The sequence below is a fragment of the Erythranthe guttata genome, chromosome 12 (assembly GCF_056151865.1).
Source record: "Erythranthe guttata isolate IM_541 chromosome 12, IM_541, whole genome shotgun sequence".
NCBI lineage: Eukaryota > Viridiplantae > Streptophyta > Magnoliopsida > Lamiales > Phrymaceae > Erythranthe > Erythranthe guttata.
In genome coordinates, this window is record NC_142544.1 from 918,751 (window position 1) to 941,102 (window position 22,352).

The 22,352-nt window shown below is 30.7% G+C and overlaps 1 protein-coding gene across 1 annotated transcript; it reads left to right on the plus strand.

The window, feature by feature from the left end:
- The first annotated feature begins 1,584 nt into the window (after positions 1-1,584).
- Positions 1,585-22,340, plus strand: LOC105973113 (protein SENSITIVE TO PROTON RHIZOTOXICITY 1). Its single transcript, XM_088826426.1, has 2 exons — positions 1,585-2,904; positions 22,143-22,340. Exon 1 carries the CDS (start codon positions 1,743-1,745, stop codon positions 2,853-2,855), a length of 1,113 nt encoding a protein of 370 aa, XP_088682552.1. The 5' UTR covers positions 1,585-1,742; the 3' UTR covers positions 2,856-2,904; positions 22,143-22,340.
- Positions 22,341-22,352: the final 12 nt, after the last annotated feature.

Sequence of the window (22,352 nt, forward strand, 5' to 3'; positions counted from 1 at the left end):
ATCAAATGCAGTCGAAATTGTGAAAAATTCACTGAAATCATGTAGCTCGAATGTTTCAATATCTTCATCCACATCTATGTATACTTCCTGTTTTTATATTAATGTAATTAGCAAATTATAAAACTAAAGAATAAAACTATTAAAAAAAAAAAAAAAAAAAAAAATTGTGGTGCTCGTGTGATTTCACACGAACAGAGACGTTTTGCTCGTGTGATTTCACACGAGCAAACCTCCTCTGCTCGTGTGAAATCACACGAGCTAATTAAAAAAAAAAAAAAAAAGTTCTTGAGCTCGTGTGAATTTACGCGAGCACTTGCCAAGTGCTCGCGTAAATTCACACGAGCACATGAATAAAAAATAAAATTCATCTACTCGTGTGAATTTACACGAGCACTTGGCAAGTGCTCACGTAAATTCGCACGAGTAGATGAATTTTCGGGAAAAAAATGAAAAACTTACATTCGGGTCTAAGTTGTTTGGATCCATCGCAAAAATTGTTGAATATCTGAAATTTTTCACTTTGAATGTTGAGTTTTCTTTTTTTATAGGATTTGGTAGGAATAGTACAAAAGGTAAATACTTATGGTAAAAAGGTAAAAAACCATAGTAAAAAAGTGCCTGAATGTTTAATTTGGCCTGCGTATATCACCACCCGTATTTCTTTCTCTACCTCAAAAAAAAAAAAAAAAAAAAAAAAAGGAAACCCTCTATATTTCTTTAGTGGGCTTCATTTTCTATAGTCGGCCCAGTTTCATATGTTTCGTCGATTTGGGCCTACCGATAAATAAATTATAGAATAACATATTAATGTAATATATTTTATACCAAGTTATATCATCGCCGGTCGTCTTGTCACCTATTCTTTGTTCGCTACTCGTCAGCTACTTTGTACTCGCACGTAATTTTGGTTTACTCGGACAGTCTCATGCTTGCGCATATTGTTTTATTTCCTTCTTTGGACATGAATCCAATTCAGTTGGGTCTTACTTTGTTGAGTCATGATAAATCAAGCTGAATCAATTAGTCCCGAACTTCAAAGTAAACATAATGGGACATAATAAAGTTTAAAATTATAAATACAATCATCGTAAGCAAATAAAAACATCCTAATTCGAATATTTTTTACTCTTTTTCTTTTATTTCAAAATTGAGATAAAAAGAATTATTTCACAATTTAAAATTTTAAAAATTAAAATCGTTGAAAATTGCATTATGAATTCCACCATAACGTGTGTACATTATCTATATCCTTTTAATGGGGGAATATGAGCATAAAAGATATAGATCATATTAGAATACTTATCCTTTCTCACCAAATTGGACGCACCTGATTTCAAGTCCCACTTCTATTTATCAAGTGTGGGACCCACTCACTGCACCTACGACTCGTTCGACTCTACACCTGGTGATAAACACTTGATCTGTTTTCTGCTGACATGTGTATTTTTTTTTTCTTTTTTTCTAAAACCCTACAGATGAACCCAAATGGTGGAATATATGATAATAATTAAATATAATACGTGTCAGCAGAAGATCCACCAGTGTCACCGGGTGTAGGGTGGAAACAACCGTGCACCCACACTTGGAAAGTCAAACTTTGCTCCGCACCCTATAAATTCTCACCCCCAACCAAAACCCTACATTTTCTTTCCCTTTAATTTTTTTAGTAGCCCATCCAATTAATGTATTTTTCACTTTTCTTTAAAAAAAAAAGAAAAAGATAAATAGAAAAAGAAAAAAAGATGTCATTTCCCGGCGACATACGTCACACTCCCGCCGCGACGAAGCCGCCCAGCACATCCTCCGCCGCCGCCGCAGATCCGCGCGTGCCGCTGATGAACCTCTCCGGCGTCCAAGCTCGAATGGATATTCTCCAGAGATTCCTCTCCGATTCAGTCAACAGCAACACTTTACTCGGTCAACCCCAAATGGACATGGTCTCCTCCGAAATCTCCTCCGCCATCCATCAGATCATCGTCAACGGCGCCGCCCTTCTCTCCTGCACTCCGCCTCTCTCCTTCGTTTACAAGCAGGAAGAAAAAGTGTCGAATCTGGGTCACCCGGATCCAAACCCGGTTCAAATCGTGAAGGATCCGAAGGTCGAGATCCAAGTGGCGGACGAAACAGCCGCCGCCACCGCCGCCGCCGCCGAAGACGATTACGACATAATCGAAATGGACGCGGTGGAGCTGCTGGCGGAGCACGTCCATTTCTGCGAGATCTGCGGCAAGGGTTTCAAGCGCGACGCCAATTTACGGATGCACATGAGGGCACACGGCAACCAATTCAAGACCGTGGAAGCATTAGCGAAGCCGGAGAAGGTCGTCGTCGGCGAAGGCGGCTCGATCGGGTGGAGAACGACGAGGTTTTCGTGCCCGTACGTCGGGTGCAATCGAAACAAGCAGCACAAGAAGTTCCGGCCGCTGAAGAGCGGCGTATGCGTGAAGAACCACTTCAAGAGGAGCCACTGCCCCAAAATGTACTCGTGCAATCGGTGCAACAACAAGAGCTTTTCGGTTGTGGCCGATTTGAAGAGCCATTTGAAGCATTGCGGCGAGAGCAAGTGGCTGTGCTCTTGCGGGACCACCTTCTCGAGGAAGGATAAGTTGTTCGGCCACATGGCATTGTTCGAGGGCCACATGCCCGCGGTGAACGATGAGTTGGTGGCCGGGGGTGAGGATGAGGATAAGGAAACGGGGCGGAATATGGAGGAGGGTAATAATGGGATTTTCGAAGGGTTGCTCGATGGATTCGATTCGATTGAGGATTGTTGCTTTCAAGATCATACGATGAATCCTTCGAGTTCGTTGGATAATTTAGATGATTGTGGAATGGAGGGGTTCTTTAACTTTTGATTTTGATGTTGTATGTGTATACGAGTATATTGTACTAGTAATAAAACTAGTACTACACCCGTGCGATGCACGGGGTATTCATCGTAAAACAAATATTGAATAATAAAAAAAGTTCTCAAAATAGTAAGATCAATTATTGATATGTAATACAAATAAGTAAAAAATATTAAAAAAAGGATAACTAATTTGTATTGTGTAAGTGATGAAATAAGCCAAAATAAATGAAAAAACTAAACATCGAAGCTTTTAATTTCCACATACAAAGAGCGAATATAGTTGGTCCCAAGTTTAACAACCATAATGATATATGAACGTTCAAATCTTGAATTTGATCCAAACAATCAGTATCATTTTGTTTGATACCAACCGCCCTAAACGCATGCAACAAATCCAATACAATGCAACTCACCTACATATGTTGTACAATGGTCATATGAAATATGTAAATTGTTACCAAAACAATACCAATATAACTGTTTAATGGCATAAAGTTATTGTAAAAAAATTACCTTCATGAAATATAGTGAGCGGAGTCCATAGCAAATTCGTAGTACAATTAAAATAAACCTATAAATGAGGAATAACAAAACATTTAAATAATAGATAATAAAGGTCACCATGGAATATTGTAATTTTTTTATATATATAAAATTACATTCATATACGCTGAAAAACTTCCTTGTATATACAACATTATTTGTAATGCTGGTCGTATCACCAGATTCCGAGTTAATCAAATCTTTATGCCATTTCGACTCTTAACTCTCGAGAGTACGACATAGAGCTGTCCGTGACTGAAAACAGGTCTCGGCAAGTACACGCCTACATGAGAAATAATTTGTCCTTGACTTTTATTGATTGTCATTGCGAATGATACCATTAGCGGAAACTGACGTCCCTGGAATATAATAGGCAATGCATAGTTGGACGGTACCAAAGTCATTCTAGGAATGAACACCGAATCACCAACATGTTTACCGGAGGGGATCATGCAGTTGAGAACGTGTTTTCCCATATTAATAACCTGAAGCCTTGTTCCACGCACAATCCTCTAGCCTGATCAATATTTCTGATGAGCATAATGGGAACACCTCTTTTCAATGTCAGCTTATACGGTGGAATTTCGGAGCATGACATCCGATATTTAACTCTTTCTTGCACATACTATCGGAGCTGAAATAGACCTTCTCCTCTCATGTTATGATCGATAAAAAAATGATCGTTCACAAAACCGACACTTTCATTAGTGGGTGCAAGAATTGCGCGGCCTTCGAGATACTCGGGAATAAACAGGTTGGTCACCAAATCGGGATAACAAACTCGATAAGATCCAAAAAGGGATCTGCAGAATTACGAATCAGCATGTCATCGGGAATTTCAATTGTGGCATCACCGTCATTTACCTCGCCAGCATCGCCATTGCCGATATTAATTTCTAGTCCGCAAATTCTCTTATTTCATCTACATTGGCGGAAGAGAAGGACGACTGAAGTCTCATGTTCTTGTTCAACTTCATAACCTTACATTGTATACACAACGGTGATAAATTGATTGTAGCATGAACATTGTCTTGTCTCAACGCTTTCAACACAACTGGCAGAATTTGCCGACAGTCCTCCAAGAACTACAACCTTGCCTCCGAATGACATATCTGAATCAAGTATAAATTTCATTGTTCTGTCAAGTGCGTCGAAACAGTACTTGTACAAATCTCGAATGCGCAGTTCTGCCACGGGGAAGTAGAAGCAAAGCAATACCGCTGGAAGCAGCATCTATAATTATTTCCCCTTTTGAACGGATAGCAGCCGATAAAGTTTTCCATATGAAAGTCTTCCCCATTCCTCCATGCCCACAAAGAAAGAACAGTCCATCTTTACATTTGTAACGGCATCCATGATATCATCGAAAACGTTTTTCTATTCATCAGTAATGGATGAAATATATTTCTTAAGTTCTTCATGCATCGCATCAACGTCATAGTCCAACTCGTCGAGAACCAATCTATTTGACGTGGCGTCCGTCATCGACCCAATTGGAATCGACATTGGGGGAAGTTACTCAAGCTTTTGGTGTTGCTTTGTAATATGTTTTCTATTTCGATCAAAACTCAGTTTCTCATATTATCGTCGGACACAAGTGGACCTTCAATATAGTATAATATGAAAAATCAACAAAATGCGGCGATTAAAAAAATATATACTTTTAATTCAAACATTTGTAGTAAATTGTGGAAAAATGTAAAATGTGTTGTCATACTTGAATGGGTACGACGTTGTTGCAGTTTGTAAGCAATGTCCTCTACGAATTCCTTCCAGCAACACTCCCACACATATGTTGGTCTGTTCATATTATTTGCGACCAAAAGTACGACGAATAATCGTCTCACATAGTCACCACTGGCCCACTCGTTTGCCTCATTTATGCCAGCTATGTACTATTTGTCGTCGTCTAGCAGTCCCAGCGCAAAGCACACATCTTTGAAAGTTGGGTAGACGCGATCCTCGATTTTCCTATGATCATCGTAACACGTGCAACCTCTTTGAAAGTTCAGCAACAGTCTCAAGTAATAGTCTTCACCCCTGCCCGGCGGTACATTAGTAATAACCCTTCCTATCGAGAATCCTATCTTTCTCGGCATCCAACAGCGAGCTTTTTCCTTATAGATTTTTTTTTCCCTTAACTCTCCATACCTCAAATTTCTAGCTTCAGGGTACAACTTATTCGCATAGAATCAAGTAAGGAACATTGTTTGCTTCGCAGTCGGTCTGTTCAGCACATCAACTAATGAGTCACTATTCGTAAACAAAACAGTCTGACTGCCTGGAATATGAAAGTTTAACCTAATCACTGGTTGATCTCTAAAGTGAATGTCAAAGCTAAATAACCTCCAAGCAGCCTCGCATTCCGAAAGATATCTGGAGTCGTAGTATATCTTTATCTTATCGCAACTTTCGGGAGTTGCATCTGGATTAGTTGATTGATAAAATGCCGTTGTGACCCGATTGTGTCCTTTGTTGACGTACTTGAATAAGTACTTTATCAACTGAAATTTTTACATTTTAAACGTATTTTATAAAAATTGTATGCAAATCTTTTCAATGATTGATGTGAGAATATTTATACTATTATAAGAGTAGACAATGTGTAAAATATATAATATGTTATATTATTAAATTATAAATTAATACTTACATGCTCTAATGCGACCAAATATTTTGCCTTCTTCAAATCTGACATCAGAACTGTCGAGCTTCATCTTAAAAACTCGAGCAAGAATATCGGGACGGTCTTCACCCGTGCGTTGCACGGAGGTCAGTTTCAATTAGTGATGCACATTAGTCAAACTACAATCCAAATTATAAAGATTGCAAAAAAGATGAGATTTATACGCCAGTACCATGACATACCGATTTGTTAAACATGAAAGGAAGAATACCACATATTACTAATACTAATTTTAGTACTAATACTAATAATAATACTAACACTAATAATAATACTAACACTAATAATACTAATACAAATACTAATATTAATCATAATCCTAATCCAAATCTTAATGCTAATTATAATCCAAATTCTAATACTAATCATAATCCTAACACTATTACTAATCACTTATTGTAATCTTACTAATATTAATACTAAAACTAAAATTAATACTAATACTAATACTAATACTAATACTAATACTAATACTAATACTAATACTAATACTAATACTAATACTAATACTAATACTAATACTAATACTAATACTAATACTAATACTAATACTAATACTAATACTAATACTAATACTAATACTAATACTAATTCTAATACTAATACTAATACTAATACTAATACTAATACTAATACTAATACTAATACTAATACTAATACTAATACTAATACTAATACTAATACTAATATTAATACTTATACTAATACTAATACTAATATTAATACTAATACTATACCAATACTTATACTAATACATATATTAATATCGATACTAATATTGATATTAGAGTTGATATCAATATTGATACTAATAGTGATACTAATACTGATACTAATACCGATATTAATACCGATACTAATACCAATACTAATATTGATACTAATACTGATATTAATATTAATACTCGTACTGATACTAATACTAATACTAATACTAAAACTAATACTAATACTCATACTAATACTAATATTAATACTAATACTAATACTAATACTAATACTAATACTAATACTAATACTAATACTAATACTAATACTAATACTAATACGAATACTAATACTAATACTAATACGAATACTAATAGTAATACTAATATACTAAGACTAATATTAATACTAATACTAATACTAACACTAATACTAATACTAATACTAATACTAATACTAATACTAATACTAATACTAATACTAATACTAATACTAATACTAATACTAATACTAATACTAATACTAATACTAATACTAATACTAATATTATTTTTAATCCTAAGACTAATCATAATCCTAATACTATTACTAATACTAAACCAACAAATACTAATACTAATAATAATAGTAATACTAATACTAATATTAAAACTTATATTGATACTTATATTAATACTAATACTGATACTCATACTGATACTAATACTGATACTCATACTCATATTGATACTCATACTAATCCTAACATCAATATTAATACTATTGCTAATATTAATACTAATGCTAATATTAATACTAATACTAATACTAATACTAATACTAATACTAATACTAATACTAATACTAATACTAATACTAATACTAATACAAATACTAACATTAACACTAACACTAACACTAATACTAATACTAATACAAATACTAATACTATTACTAATACCAGTGTTCTAAAAATCGGCAGAGGCGGCCGATTAATTGGTCTCCGAGGCGGAGGCGGTCCAAAACCTTTACGATTTTAGTGTAAAGGTTTGAAAAATCGGTTTTTTGCCTGTGAGGCGGTTTGGGGCGGGTTGAGGCAGTCCGAGGCGGTCAAACCTTTAAGGCGGGTCAAACTTCGGTGTCAAAAATCGGCAAAAAATCGGTCAAAAATCGTTTTTTTTTAATACTTCAAAATAAAAGTTGGGATTTTAATAAAAAAAAATGAGTTTATGTTTTATTTTGTTTATGTTAACTGTTATTTTTAAAGAACTAATAATGTATGCCAGAAATGTTCAAGAATAAATGTAAATTCAAAAAATTGTCATTTTATTTATATTTTATAAGGATATTTATGTATTATGATCTTATTATTATTAAACTTTTATTATGTTATTAGGATATATACATGATGGAGATATAACTATGTTTAAATATATTTTTATATATGTTGAGTATTTATAAATAATATCTAGAAATATATTATATTAAATTTTAAAAACCGATTTATTTCCAATTTATCACGATTAATCACCGCCGCACCGATTAATCGTGAGTCGGTCCCTGGCCGCCTCCGACCCGATAACCTCTTTTTACAACCTTGACTAATACTAATGCTTATACAAAAACTAATATTAATAAAAATAATAATAATACTAATACTAATATTGATATTGATATACTGATACTGATATTGATACTGATACCTGACATTGATACTGAAACTAATACTAATATTGAGACTAACATTGATACTGATATTGATATAGATATCGATACTAATATTGATACTGATTCATAGACTAATACTGGTATTGACACTAATATTGATATTGACACTGATACTGATACTGATATTGATACTGATATATATTGACACTGATACTGATACTGATACTTATACTTATACTTATACTTATACTTATACTTATACTTATACTTATACTTATACTTATACTGATCAGTGTTCTAAATAGCGGCCGTGGCGGTCGATATATCGGCCGCCATATTGGTATCGGTTATAAACCTTTACGATTTTGTTGAGGCGGTTTGGAATATCGTTTTTTTACGGCGAGGCGGTTTGCGGCGGTTTTTTGGCGGGTCAAACCGATATATCGGTCAACAAATCGGGCTTTTTTTTTTTTTTTTATAAATTTAAATTAAAATTAAAATATGTTTTGATTTTTTGTTTTTCTCCAATTCTTTCAACTTCCAAAACCAAACCAAGTACTACCCCACAATTTATGTTTTGTTGTGTTTATATTAATTGTTGATGCGAAAGACTTGCGTAGTATTTGTATTTCGTAAGAATCTTTTATTATATTATGATCTTATTATTTTTAATTTTTTTTTATTTATTGAGTAATTAGAATTATATAATCTATATAATATATAAATTGAAACCCTCATGCCCTAGAATTACGACATTTGGCATCCATGTAGGCATCCACGTAGGCAGCCTACTCATTGCACATGTGTCAATTTAAATTCAATTCAATTCAATGAATTATTAAATATCTTATATCCTAATATAACTTATTTACTATTTATACCATAATCAACCATTTTTCATATAATTAATTCGGATTTTAAAATTGTAAGTATTCATTTCTACCAAATCCCCACCAAATCCGCCTGGTGGTGTAGTTCATTTGAGCATTTAATTTAGCATATAAATAATCGGCACTTTAATTTAAAAAAAAAAATCGGTACTTTAATTAATTATTTCCATAAATGACCAATTACAACAAATCATGGAAATCTTTATAACAAATTGATTTATTTGTACTCAATCAATCCGGATTTCTTGCACAATGATTACAAATTTATATTAATATCAACATAATATACTTTCCTAATTCATTAATGTCTAAAATATCTTCTTAAACACATCCTAATCCTAAATCCTATAAATACTCAATAGTTTTCCCTCATTTTCACATTGCCGGATCATATTTATTTTTCATTTGAATGTGTATTTGCTCTTTATACAATTGTTAATTGGTTAGTTTTTTTGATATTCTTTTTTCATTATTTTTCGCTGTTAATTTTTTTCCATCTCCTCTTCCTTTTCTGCTTTTTGATTATTCGTTGTATTATGTCTTTATTATTCATCTTAAGTAATATATTGTGGTATGTAAACATTCTGATTTTATTTCGTTATTATTTTTTAGTGTTAATTCACTATTTTTTAATTCTTATTTATTTTAGATGTTTCATTTCAATTTTATTTTGTTGTTATGTTCTTTTTTATGTTATTCTTGATGTTTATATTTTTTTGTTAATGGTTGTAATTTTTTTTCTTTTAATTTCTTTTGTTTTCAGGATATACATAAGATGTGTAATATGCATCTATCTAACCAAAAAGAACTCAACAATGAGTTGGTTTACGTGTGATATCCAGACATTACAAGTGAAAAATGTAATAGACAAACTGTAACAACTATTATAGACTCATTACTATAAACAATTACTCTATTATTATATAAAGTTTCGGTTCGGAATAAACAGTTATTGGGCAGTTTTCTCCATAATTCCAATGTGTGGTATACTTACTGTCAAGTTTTTGGTCTATTAATGTATTTATTATTGTAAAGAAGTATGTTTACAGTTTCCCTTAAAAAAAGAATTATGTCTACAGTTTTCGTCTATCAATTTCACAGAACATTATTTTTTGAGTGAATTGCCTTTTTAATCTATTATTGTATTACTGTATTAATCTGCCTATAATTATTGTTTCCATACATAAATAACAACCAATCCGTCAAATAGTTTTGAGTGAATTAGTTTCCTTACACACCATTTCCAGTTTAAGAATAAATCGTCCATTTAATACATTCATTTTCGTCGTCAGCCTGAATCATTATCTTCTAATTTTTATCCTAGGATTTTAATCTTAATTACTCATTTTTTGTCTCTATTCTTCAATCGTTGCATTGCTTTTTTTTAGTACAAAGTTTGTTTTTTACATAAGCTTTTCTGCGTTTGTGTTTCATATAATTTATATACATAATCGATCATCATTAATAGTAAATTTGCTTATTTGGTGACATTCGATGCACATTTTCATAATTACTAAAAACTTTAACAATATTTCCTTATAAAATATGTTATAGTTTGGAAACTAATATTATGAAAATATAATTAATCATTTTAATATAATTCATTATATTAACGTTTTTTTTTTCCTATTCTTTTAAATTTACAAATAATTATAAATCATGGAGTACGAAATATTTTAATTAGAATTTGAATTAATCTAGATAATATTTTTATTTGAAATAATTCAACTATTAAAAAGTGAAAAAAATGTCAAAATTAATTCATATGTAGTATTAGTATTAGCATTAACATCGCTATTAGTATTAGCATTAGTGTTAGCACCGAAATTAGTATTTGGATTAACATTATTATTAACATTAACAATAACATTATTAGTATTATTATTAGTATAACTGTTTGTATTAGTATTAGTATTAGCATTAGTATCACTATTATGAATAGTATTAGTAATTAGTATAAGCATTGGGATTAGTATTTGTATTAGTATTAGCATTAAAATTAACAGTAATATTAGTATAAGTGTTAGTATTGGTATTAATATTAGTATTAGTATGAGTAATAGTATTATCATACGTGTTAGTATCAGTATCAGTAACAGTGTATCGGTATCAGTGTTAGTGTTAGTATCAGTAATAATATCAATATCAGTGTAAGTATAAGTATGAGTATCACTATCAGTCTTAGTATCGTTATCGGTAGCAGTATGAGTATAAGTGTATTAGTGTCAGTGTAAGTATCAGTACCAGTCAGCATAAGTATACGTATCAGTATCGGTATCAGTATAAGTATCAGTATCAATATCAAAATCAATATCAATGTATGTGTTAATGAGTTAGTATTAGTAACAATATCTATAACAGTGTCAGTATAAGTATAAGTATCAATATTAGTATCAATATCAGTATCAGTATCAATCTCGGTATCAGTATCAGTATAAGTATCAGTGTCAGTGTCAGTGTTAGGATATATCATTATCAGTAACAGGGTTAATGTCAGTGTCAGTATCAGTATCAATATAATTGCCAGTATCAGGTGCAATATGTATGAGTATCAGTATAAATATAAGTATAAGTATCAGTATCAGTATCAGTATCAATATCAGTGTCAGTATATATCAATATCAGTATATGTGTAACTATTAGTATCAGTATTTATATCAATATCAGTATCAATATCAATATAAGTATCAGTCTCAGTAACAATATCAATTTCAATATCAATATCATTATCATTATCAATATCATTATTGGTAATAGTATAGGTATCAATATCAGTATCAGTGTCAGTGTCAGTATTAGTGTTAGTGTCAGTATCAGAATTAGTTTCAGTATCATTGTCAAGTATCAGTATCAGTATCAATATCAATATCAGTATTTTGTATCACTATTAGTGTTAATGTCGGTATCAGTATCAGTATCCCTATGAGTATCAATAACAGTATCATTATCAATGCCCGTAGCAATATCTGTTGTATCAGTATCAATGTTCTTAAAGGCGGTTATCGGGTACGTGGCGGTTAGGGACCGCCACACGATAAATCGGCGCGGCAGTGATTTATCGGAGATAAATTGGAAATATATCGATTTTTAAATTTAGTGTAATATATTTCTAAATATTATTTGTAAATACTCAAAATATATATAAAAGAATATTTAAACATAATTATATCCTATCATTCATATGTTATTATATAATTCTAATTACTCAATAAATAAAAAAAAATTAAAAATAATAAGATCATAATATAATAAAAGATTCTTACGAAATACAAATACTACGCAAGTCTTTCGCATCAACAATTAATATAAACACAACAAAACATAAATTGTGGGGTAGTACTTGGTTTGGTTTTGGAAGTTGAAAGAATTGGAGAAAAACAAAAAATCAAAACATATTTTAATTTTAATTTAAATTTATAAAAAAAAAAAAAAAAGCCCGATTTGTTGACCGATATATCGGTTTGACCCGCCAAAAAACCGCCGCAAACCGCCTCGCCGTAAAAAAACGATATTCCAAACCGCCTCAACAAAATCGTAAAGGTTTATAACCGATACCAATATGGCGGCCGATATATCGACCGCCACGGCCGCTATTTAGAACACTGATCAGTATAAGTATAAGTATAAGTATAAGTATAAGTATAAGTATAAGTATAAGTATAAGTATAAGTATAAGTATCAGTATCAGTATCAGTGTCAATATATATCAGTATCAATATCAGTATCAGTATCAGTGTCAATATCAATATTAGTGTCAATACCAGTATTAGTCTATGAATCAGTATCAATATTAGTATCGATATCTATATCAATATCAGTATCAATGTTAGTCTCAATATTAGTATTAGTTTCAGTATCAATGTCAGGTATCAGTATCAATATCAGTATCAGTATATCAATATCAATATTAGTATTAGTATTATTATTATTTTTATTAATATTAGTTTTTGTATAAGCATTAGTATTAGTCAAGGTTGTAAAAAGAGGTTATCGGGTCGGAGGCGGCCAGGGACCGACTCACGATTAATCGGTGCGGCGGTGATTAATCGTGATAAATTGGAAATAAATCGGTTTTTAAAATTTAATATAATATATTTCTAGATATTATTTATAAATACTCAACATATATAAAAATATATTTAAACATAGTTATATCTCCATCATGTATATATCCTAATAACATAATAAAAGTTTAATAATAATAAGATCATAATACATAAATATCCTTATAAAATATAAATAAAATGACAATTTTTTGAATTTACATTTATTCTTGAACATTTCTGGCATACATTATTAGTTCTTTAAAAATAACAGTTAACATAAACAAAATAAAACATAAACTCATTTTTTTTTATTAAAATCCCAACTTTTATTTTGAAGTATTAAAAAAAAAACGATTTTTGACCGATTTTTTGCCGATTTTTGACACCGAAGTTTGACCCGCCTTAAAGGTTTGACCGCCTCGGACTGCCTCAACCCGCCCCAAACCGCCTCACAGGCAAAAAACCGATTTTTCAAACCTTTACACTAAAATCGTAAAGGTTTTGGACCGCCTCCGCCTCGGAGACCAATTAATCGGCCGCCTCTGCCGATTTTTAGAACACTGGTATTAGTAATAGTATTAGTATTTGTATTAGTATTAGTATTAGTGTTAGTGTTAGTGTTAATGTTAGTATTTGTATTAGTATTAGTATTAGTATTAGTATTAGTATTAGTATTAGTATTAGTATTAGTATTAGTATTAGTATTAGTATTAATATTAGCATTAGTATTAATATTAGCAATAGTATTAATATTGATGTTAGGATTAGTATGAGTATCAATATGAGTATGAGTATCAGTATTAGTATCAGTATGAGTATCAGTATTAGTATTAATATAAGTATCAATATAAGTTTTAATATTAGTATTAGTATTACTATTATTATTAGTATTAGTATTTGTTGGTTTAGTATTAGTAATAGTATTAGGATTATGATTAGTCTTAGGATTAAAAATAATATTAGTATTAGTATTAGTATTAGTATTAGTATTAGTATTAGTATTAGTATTAGTATTAGTATTAGTATTAGTATTAGTATTAGTATTAGTATTAGTATTAGTATTAGTATTAGTATTAGTATTAGTGTTAGTATTAGTATTAGTATTAATATTAGTCTTAGTATATTAGTATTACTATTAGTATTCGTATTAGTATTAGTATTAGTATTCGTATTAGTATTAGTATTAGTATTAGTATTAGTATTAGTATTAGTATTAGTATTAGTATTAGTATTAGTATTAGTATTAATATTAGTATTAGTATGAGTATTAGTATTAGTTTTAGTATTAGTATTAGTATTAGTATCAGTACGAGTATTAATATTAATATCAGTATTAGTATCAATATTAGTATTGGTATTAGTATCGGTATTAATATCGGTATTAGTATCAGTATTAGTATCACTATTAGTATCAATATTGATATCAACTCTAATATCAATATTAGTATCGATATTAATATATGTATTAGTATAAGTATTGGTATAGTATTAGTATTAATATTAGTATTAGTATTAGTATAAGTATTAATATTAGTATTAGTATTAGTATTAGTATTAGTATTAGTATTAGTATTAGTATTAGTATTAGTATTAGTATTAGTATTAGTATTAGTATTAGTATTAGAATTAGTATTAGTATTAGTATTAGTATTAGTATTAGTATTAGTATTAGTATTAGTATTAGTATTAGTATTAGTATTAGTATTAGTATTAGTATTAGTATTAGTATTAGTATTAGTATTAGTATTAGTATTAGTATTAGTATTAGTATTAGTATTAGTATTAGTATTAATTTTAGTTTTAGTATTAATATTAGTAAGATTACAATAAGTGATTAGTAATAGTGTTAGGATTATGATTAGTATTAGAATTTGGATTATAATTAGCATTAAGATTTGGATTAGGATTATGATTAATATTAGTATTTGTATTAGTATTATTAGTGTTAGTATTATTATTAGTGTTAGTATTATTATTAGTATTAGTACTAAAATTAGTATTAGTAATATGTGGTATTCTTCCTTTCATGTTTAACAAATCGGTATGTCATGGTACTGGCGTATAAATCTCATCTTTTTTGCAATCTTTATAATTTGGATTGTAGTTTGACTAATGTGCATCACTAATTGAAACTGACCTCCGTGCAACGCACGGGTGAAGACCGTCCCGATATTCTTGCTCGAGTTTTTAAGATGAAGCTCGACAGTTCTGATGTCAGATTTGAAGAAGGCAAAATATTTGGTCGCATTAGAGCATGTAAGTATTAATTTATAATTTAATAATATAACATATTATATATTTTACACATTGTCTACTCTTATAATAGTATAAATATTCTCACATCAATCATTGAAAAGATTTGCATACAATTTTTATAAAATACGTTTAAAATGTAAAAATTTCAGTTGATAAAGTACTTATTCAAGTACGTCAACAAAGGACACAATCGGGTCACAACGGCATTTTATCAATCAACTAATCCAGATGCAACTCCCGAAAGTTGCGATAAGATAAAGATATACTACGACTCCAGATATCTTTCGGAATGCGAGGCTGCTTGGAGGTTATTTAGCTTTGACATTCACTTTAGAGATCAACCAGTGATTAGGTTAAACTTTCATATTCCAGGCAGTCAGACTGTTTTGTTTACGAATAGTGACTCATTAGTTGATGTGCTGAACAGACCGACTGCGAAGCAAACAATGTTCCTTACTTGATTCTATGCGAATAAGTTGTACCCTGAAGCTAGAAATTTGAGGTATGGAGAGTTAAGGGAAAAAAAAATCTATAAGGAAAAAGCTCGCTGTTGGATGCCGAGAAAGATAGGATTCTCGATAGGAAGGGTTATTACTAATGTACCGCCGGGCAGGGGTGAAGACTATTACTTGAGACTGTTGCTGAACTTTCAAAGAGGTTGCACGTGTTACGATGATCATAGGAAAATCGAGGATCGCGTCTACCCAACTTTCAAAGATGTGTGCTTTGCGCTGGGACTGCTAGACGACGACAAATAGTACATAGCTGGCATAAATGAGGCAAACGAGTGGGCCAGTGGTGACTATGTGAGACGATTATTCGTCGTACTTTTGGTCGCAAATAATATGAACAGACCAACATATGTGTGGGAGTGTTGCTGGAAGGAATTCGTAGAGGACATTGCTTACAAACTGCAACAACGTCGTACCCATTCAAGTATGACAACACATTTTACATTTTTCCACAATTTACTACAAATGTTTGAATTAAAAGTATATATTTTTTTAATCGCCGCATTTTGTTGATTTTTCATATTATACTATATTGAAGGTCCACTTGTGTCCGACGATAATATGAGAAACTGAGTTTTGATCGAAATAGAAAACATATTACAAAGCAACACCAAAAGCTTGAGTAACTTCCCCCAATGTCGATTCCAATTGGGTCGATGACGGACGCCACGTCAAATAGATTGGTTCTCGACGAGTTGGACTATGACGTTGATGCGATGCATGAAGAACTTAAGAAATACATTTCATCCATTACTGATGAATAGAAAAACGTTTTCGATGATATCATGGATGCCGTTACAAATGTAAAGATGGACTGTTCTTTCTTTGTGGGCATGGAGGAATGGGGAAGACTTTCATATGGAAAACTTTATCGGCTGCTATCCGTTCAAAAGGGGAAATAATTATAGATGCTGCTTCCAGCGGTATTGCTTTGCTTCTACTTCCCCGTGGCAGAACTGCGCATTCGAGATTTGTACAAGTACTGTTTCGACGCACTTGACAGAACAATGAAATTTATACTTGATTCAGATATGTCATTCGGAGGCAAGGTTGTAGTTCTTGGAGGACTGTCGGCAAATTCTGCCAGTTGTGTTGAAAGCGTTGAGACAAGACAATGTTCATGCTACAATCAATTTATCACCGTTGTGTATACAATGTAAGGTTATGAAGTTGAACAAGAACATGAGACTTCAGTCGTCCTTCTCTTCCGCCAATGTAGATGAAATAAGAGAATTTGCGGACTAGAAATTAATATCGGCAATGGCGATGCTGGCGAGGTAAATGACGGTGATGCCACAATTGAAATTCCCGATGACATGCTGATTCGTAATTCTGCAGATCCCTTTTTGGATCTTATCGAGTTTGTTATCCCGATTTGGTGACCAACCTGTTTATTCCCGAGTATCTCGAAGGCCGCGCAATTCTTGCACCCACTAATGAAAGTGTCGGTTTTGTGAACGATCATTTTTTTATCGATCATAACATGAGAGGAGAAGGTCTATTTCAGCTCCGATAGTATGTGCAAGAAAGAGTTAAATATCGGATGTCATGCTCCGAAATTCCACCGTATAAGCTGACATTGAAAAGAGGTGTTCCCATTATGCTCATCAGAAATATTGATCAGGCTAGAGGATTGTGCGTGGAACAAGGCTTCAGGTTATTAATATGGGAAAACACGTTCTCAACTGCATGATCCCCTCCGGTAAACATGTTGGTGATTCGGTGTTCATTCCTAGAATGACTTTGGTACCGTCCAACTATGCATTGCCTATTATATTCCAGGGACGTCAGTTTCCGCTAATGGTATCATTCGCAATGACAATCAATAAAAGTCAAGGACAAATTATTTCTCATGTAGGCGTGTACTTGCCGAGACCTGTTTTCAGTCACGGACAGCTCTATGTCGTACTCTCGAGAGTTAAGAGTCGAAATGGCATAAAGATTTGATTAACTCGGAATCTGGTGATACGACCAGCATTACAAATAATGTTGTATATACAAGGAAGTTTTTCAGCGTATATGAATGTAATTTTATATATATAAAAAAATTACAATATTCCATGGTGACCTTTATTATCTATTATTTAAATGTTTTGTTATTCCTCATTTATAGGTTTATTTTAATTGTACTACGAATTTGCTATGGACTCCGCTCACTATATTTCATGAAGGTAATTTTTTTACAATAACTTTATGCCATTAAACAGTTATATTGGTATTGTTTTGGTAACAATTTACATATTTCATATGACCATTGTACAACATATGTAGGTGAGTTGCATTGTATTGGATTTGTTGCATGCGTTTAGGGCGGTTGGTATCAAACAAAATGATACTGATTGTTTGGATCAAATTCAAGATTTGAACGTTCATATATCATTATGGTTGTTAAACTTGGGACCAACTATATTCGCTCTTTGTATGTGGAAATTAAAAGCTTCGATGTTTAGTTTTTTCATTTATTTTGGCTTATTTCATCACTTACACAATACAAATTAGTTATCCTTTTTTTAATATTTTTTACTTATTTGTATTACATATCAATAATTGATCTTACTATTTTGAGAACTTTTTTTATTATTCAATATTTGTTTTACGATGAATACCCCGTGCATCGCACGGGTGTAGTACTAGTAACATATGAATGATAGGATATAATTATGTTTAAATATTCTTTTATATATATTTTGAGTATTTACAAATAATATTTAGAAATATATTACACTAAATTTAAAAATCGATATATTTCCAATTTATCTCCGATAAATCACTGCCGCGCCGATTTATCGTGTGGCGGTCCCTAACCGCCACGTACCCGATAACCGCCTTTAAGAACATTGATACTGATACAACAGATATTGCTACGGGCATTGATAATGATACTGTTATTGATACTCATAGGGATACTGATACTGATACCGACATTAACACTAATAGTGATACAAAATACTGATATTGATATTGATACTGATACTGATACTTGACAATGATACTGAAACTAATTCTGATACTGACACTAACACTAATACTGACACTGACACTGATACTGATATTGATACCTATACTATTACCAATAATGATATTGATAATGATAATGATATTGATATTGAAATTGATATTGTTACTGAGACTGATACTTATATTGATATTGATACTGATATTGATATAAATACTGATACTAATAGTTACACATATACTGATATTGATATATACTGACACTGATATTGATACTGATACTGATACTGATACTTATACTTATATTTATACTGATACTCATACATATTGCACCTGATACTGGCAATTATATTGATACTGATACTGACACTGACATTAACCCTGTTACTGATAATGATATATCCTAACACTGACACTGACACTGATACTTATACTGATACTGATACCGAGATTGATACTGATACTGATATTGATACTAATATTGATACTTATACTTATACTGACACTGTTATAGATATTGTTACTAATACTAACTCATTAACACATACATTGATATTGATTTTGATATTGATACTGATACTTATACTGATACCGATACTGATACGTATACTTATGCTGACTGGTACTGATACTTACACTGACACTAATACACTTATACTCATACTGCTACCGATAACGATACTAAGACTGATAGTGATACTCATACTTATACTTACACTGATATTGATATTATTACTGATACTAACACTAACACTGATACCGATACACTGTTACTGATACTGATACTAACACGTATGATAATACTATTACTCATACTAATACTAATATTAATACCAATACTAACACTTATACTAATATTACTGTTAATTTTAATGCTAATACTAATACAAATACTAATCCCAATGCTTATACTAATTACTAATACTATTCATAATAGTGATACTAATGCTAATACTAATACTAATACAAACAGTTATACTAATAATAATACTAATAATGTTATTGTTAATGTTAATAATAATGTTAATCCAAATACTAATTTCGGTGCTAACACTAATGCTAATACTAATAGCGATGTTAATGCTAATACTAATACTACATATGAATTAATTTTGACATTTTTTTTCACTTTTTAATAGTTGAATTATTTCAAATAAAAATATTATCTAGATTAATTCAAATTCTAATTAAAATATTTCGTACTCCATGATTTATAATTATTTGTAAATTTAAAAGAATAGGAAAAAAAAAACGTTAATATAATGAATTATATTAAAATGATTAATTATATTTTCATAATATTAGTTTCCAAACTATAACATATTTTATAAGGAAATATTGTTAAAGTTTTTAGTAATTATGAAAATGTGCATCGAATGTCACCAAATAAGCAAATTTACTATTAATGATGATCGATTATGTATATAAATTATATGAAACACAAACGCAGAAAAGCTTATGTAAAAAACAAACTTTGTACTAAAAAAAAGCAATGCAACGATTGAAGAATAGAGACAAAAAATGAGTAATTAAGATTAAAATCCTAGGATAAAAATTAGAAGATAATGATTCAGGCTGACGACGAAAATGAATGTATTAAATGGACGATTTATTCTTAAACTGGAAATGGTGTGTAAGGAAACTAATTCACTCAAAACTATTTGACGGATTGGTTGTTATTTATGTATGGAAACAATAATTATAGGCAGATTAATACAGTAATACAATAATAGATTAAAAAGGCAATTCACTCAAAAAATAATGTTCTGTGAAATTGATAGACGAAAACTGTAGACATAATTCTTTTTTTAAGGGAAACTGTAAACATACTTCTTTACAATAATAAATACATTAATAGACCAAAAACTTGACAGTAAGTATACCACACATTGGAATTATGGAGAAAACTGCCCAATAACTGTTTATTCCGAACCGAAACTTTATATAATAATAGAGTAATTGTTTATAGTAATGAGTCTATAATAGTTGTTACAGTTTGTCTATTACATTTTTCACTTGTAATGTCTGGATATCACACGTAAACCAACTCATTGTTGAGTTCTTTTTGGTTAGATAGATGCATATTACACATCTTATGTATATCCTGAAAACAAAAGAAATTAAAAGAAAAAAAATTACAACCATTAACAAAAAAATATAAACATCAAGAATAACATAAAAAAGAACATAACAACAAAATAAAATTGAAATGAAACATCTAAAATAAATAAGAATTAAAAAATAGTGAATTAACACTAAAAAATAATAACGAAATAAAATCAGAATGTTTACATACCACAATATATTACTTAAGATGAATAATAAAGACATAATACAACGAATAATCAAAAAGCAGAAAAGGAAGAGGAGATGGAAAAAAATTAACAGCGAAAAATAATGAAAAAAGAATATCAAAAAAACTAACCAATTAACAATTGTATAAAGAGCAAATACACATTCAAATGAAAAATAAATATGATCCGGCAATGTGAAAATGAGGGAAAACTATTGAGTATTTATAGGATTTAGGATTAGGATGTGTTTAAGAAGATATTTTAGACATTAATGAATTAGGAAAGTATATTATGTTGATATTAATATAAATTTGTAATCATTGTGCAAGAAATCCGGATTGATTGAGTACAAATAAATCAATTTGTTATAAAGATTTCCATGATTTGTTGTAATTGGTCATTTATGGAAATAATTAATTAAAGTACCGATTTTTTTTTTTAAATTAAAGTGCCGATTATTTATATGCTAAATTAAATGCTCAAATGAACTACACCACCAGGCGGATTTGGTGGGGATTTGGTAGAAATGAATACTTACAATTTTAAAATCCGAATTAATTATATGAAAAATGGTTGATTATGGTATAAATAGTAAATAAGTTATATTAGGATATAAGATATTTAATAATTCATTGAATTGAATTGAATTTAAATTGACACATGTGCAATGAGTAGGCTGCCTACGTGGATGCCTACATGGATGCCAAATGTCGTAATTCTAGGGCATGAGGGTTTCAATTTATATATTATATAGATGGCATTCACTTCTTATTATTGTTGGTGATTTTTTTTCATTTCCTCTAATTAGGCGTGTAAATGAGCTGAGCTGCTTGCTCGATGACTGGCTCGATAAAAGCTTGAGCTCAAGCTTGAACTTTTCGAGCTCGAACTTGAGCTCATTTTTAGTTGTTCACGAGCCAGCTCGCTGGCTTTATATAGATTTTCTTTTCTTTTTTGTTTTTAA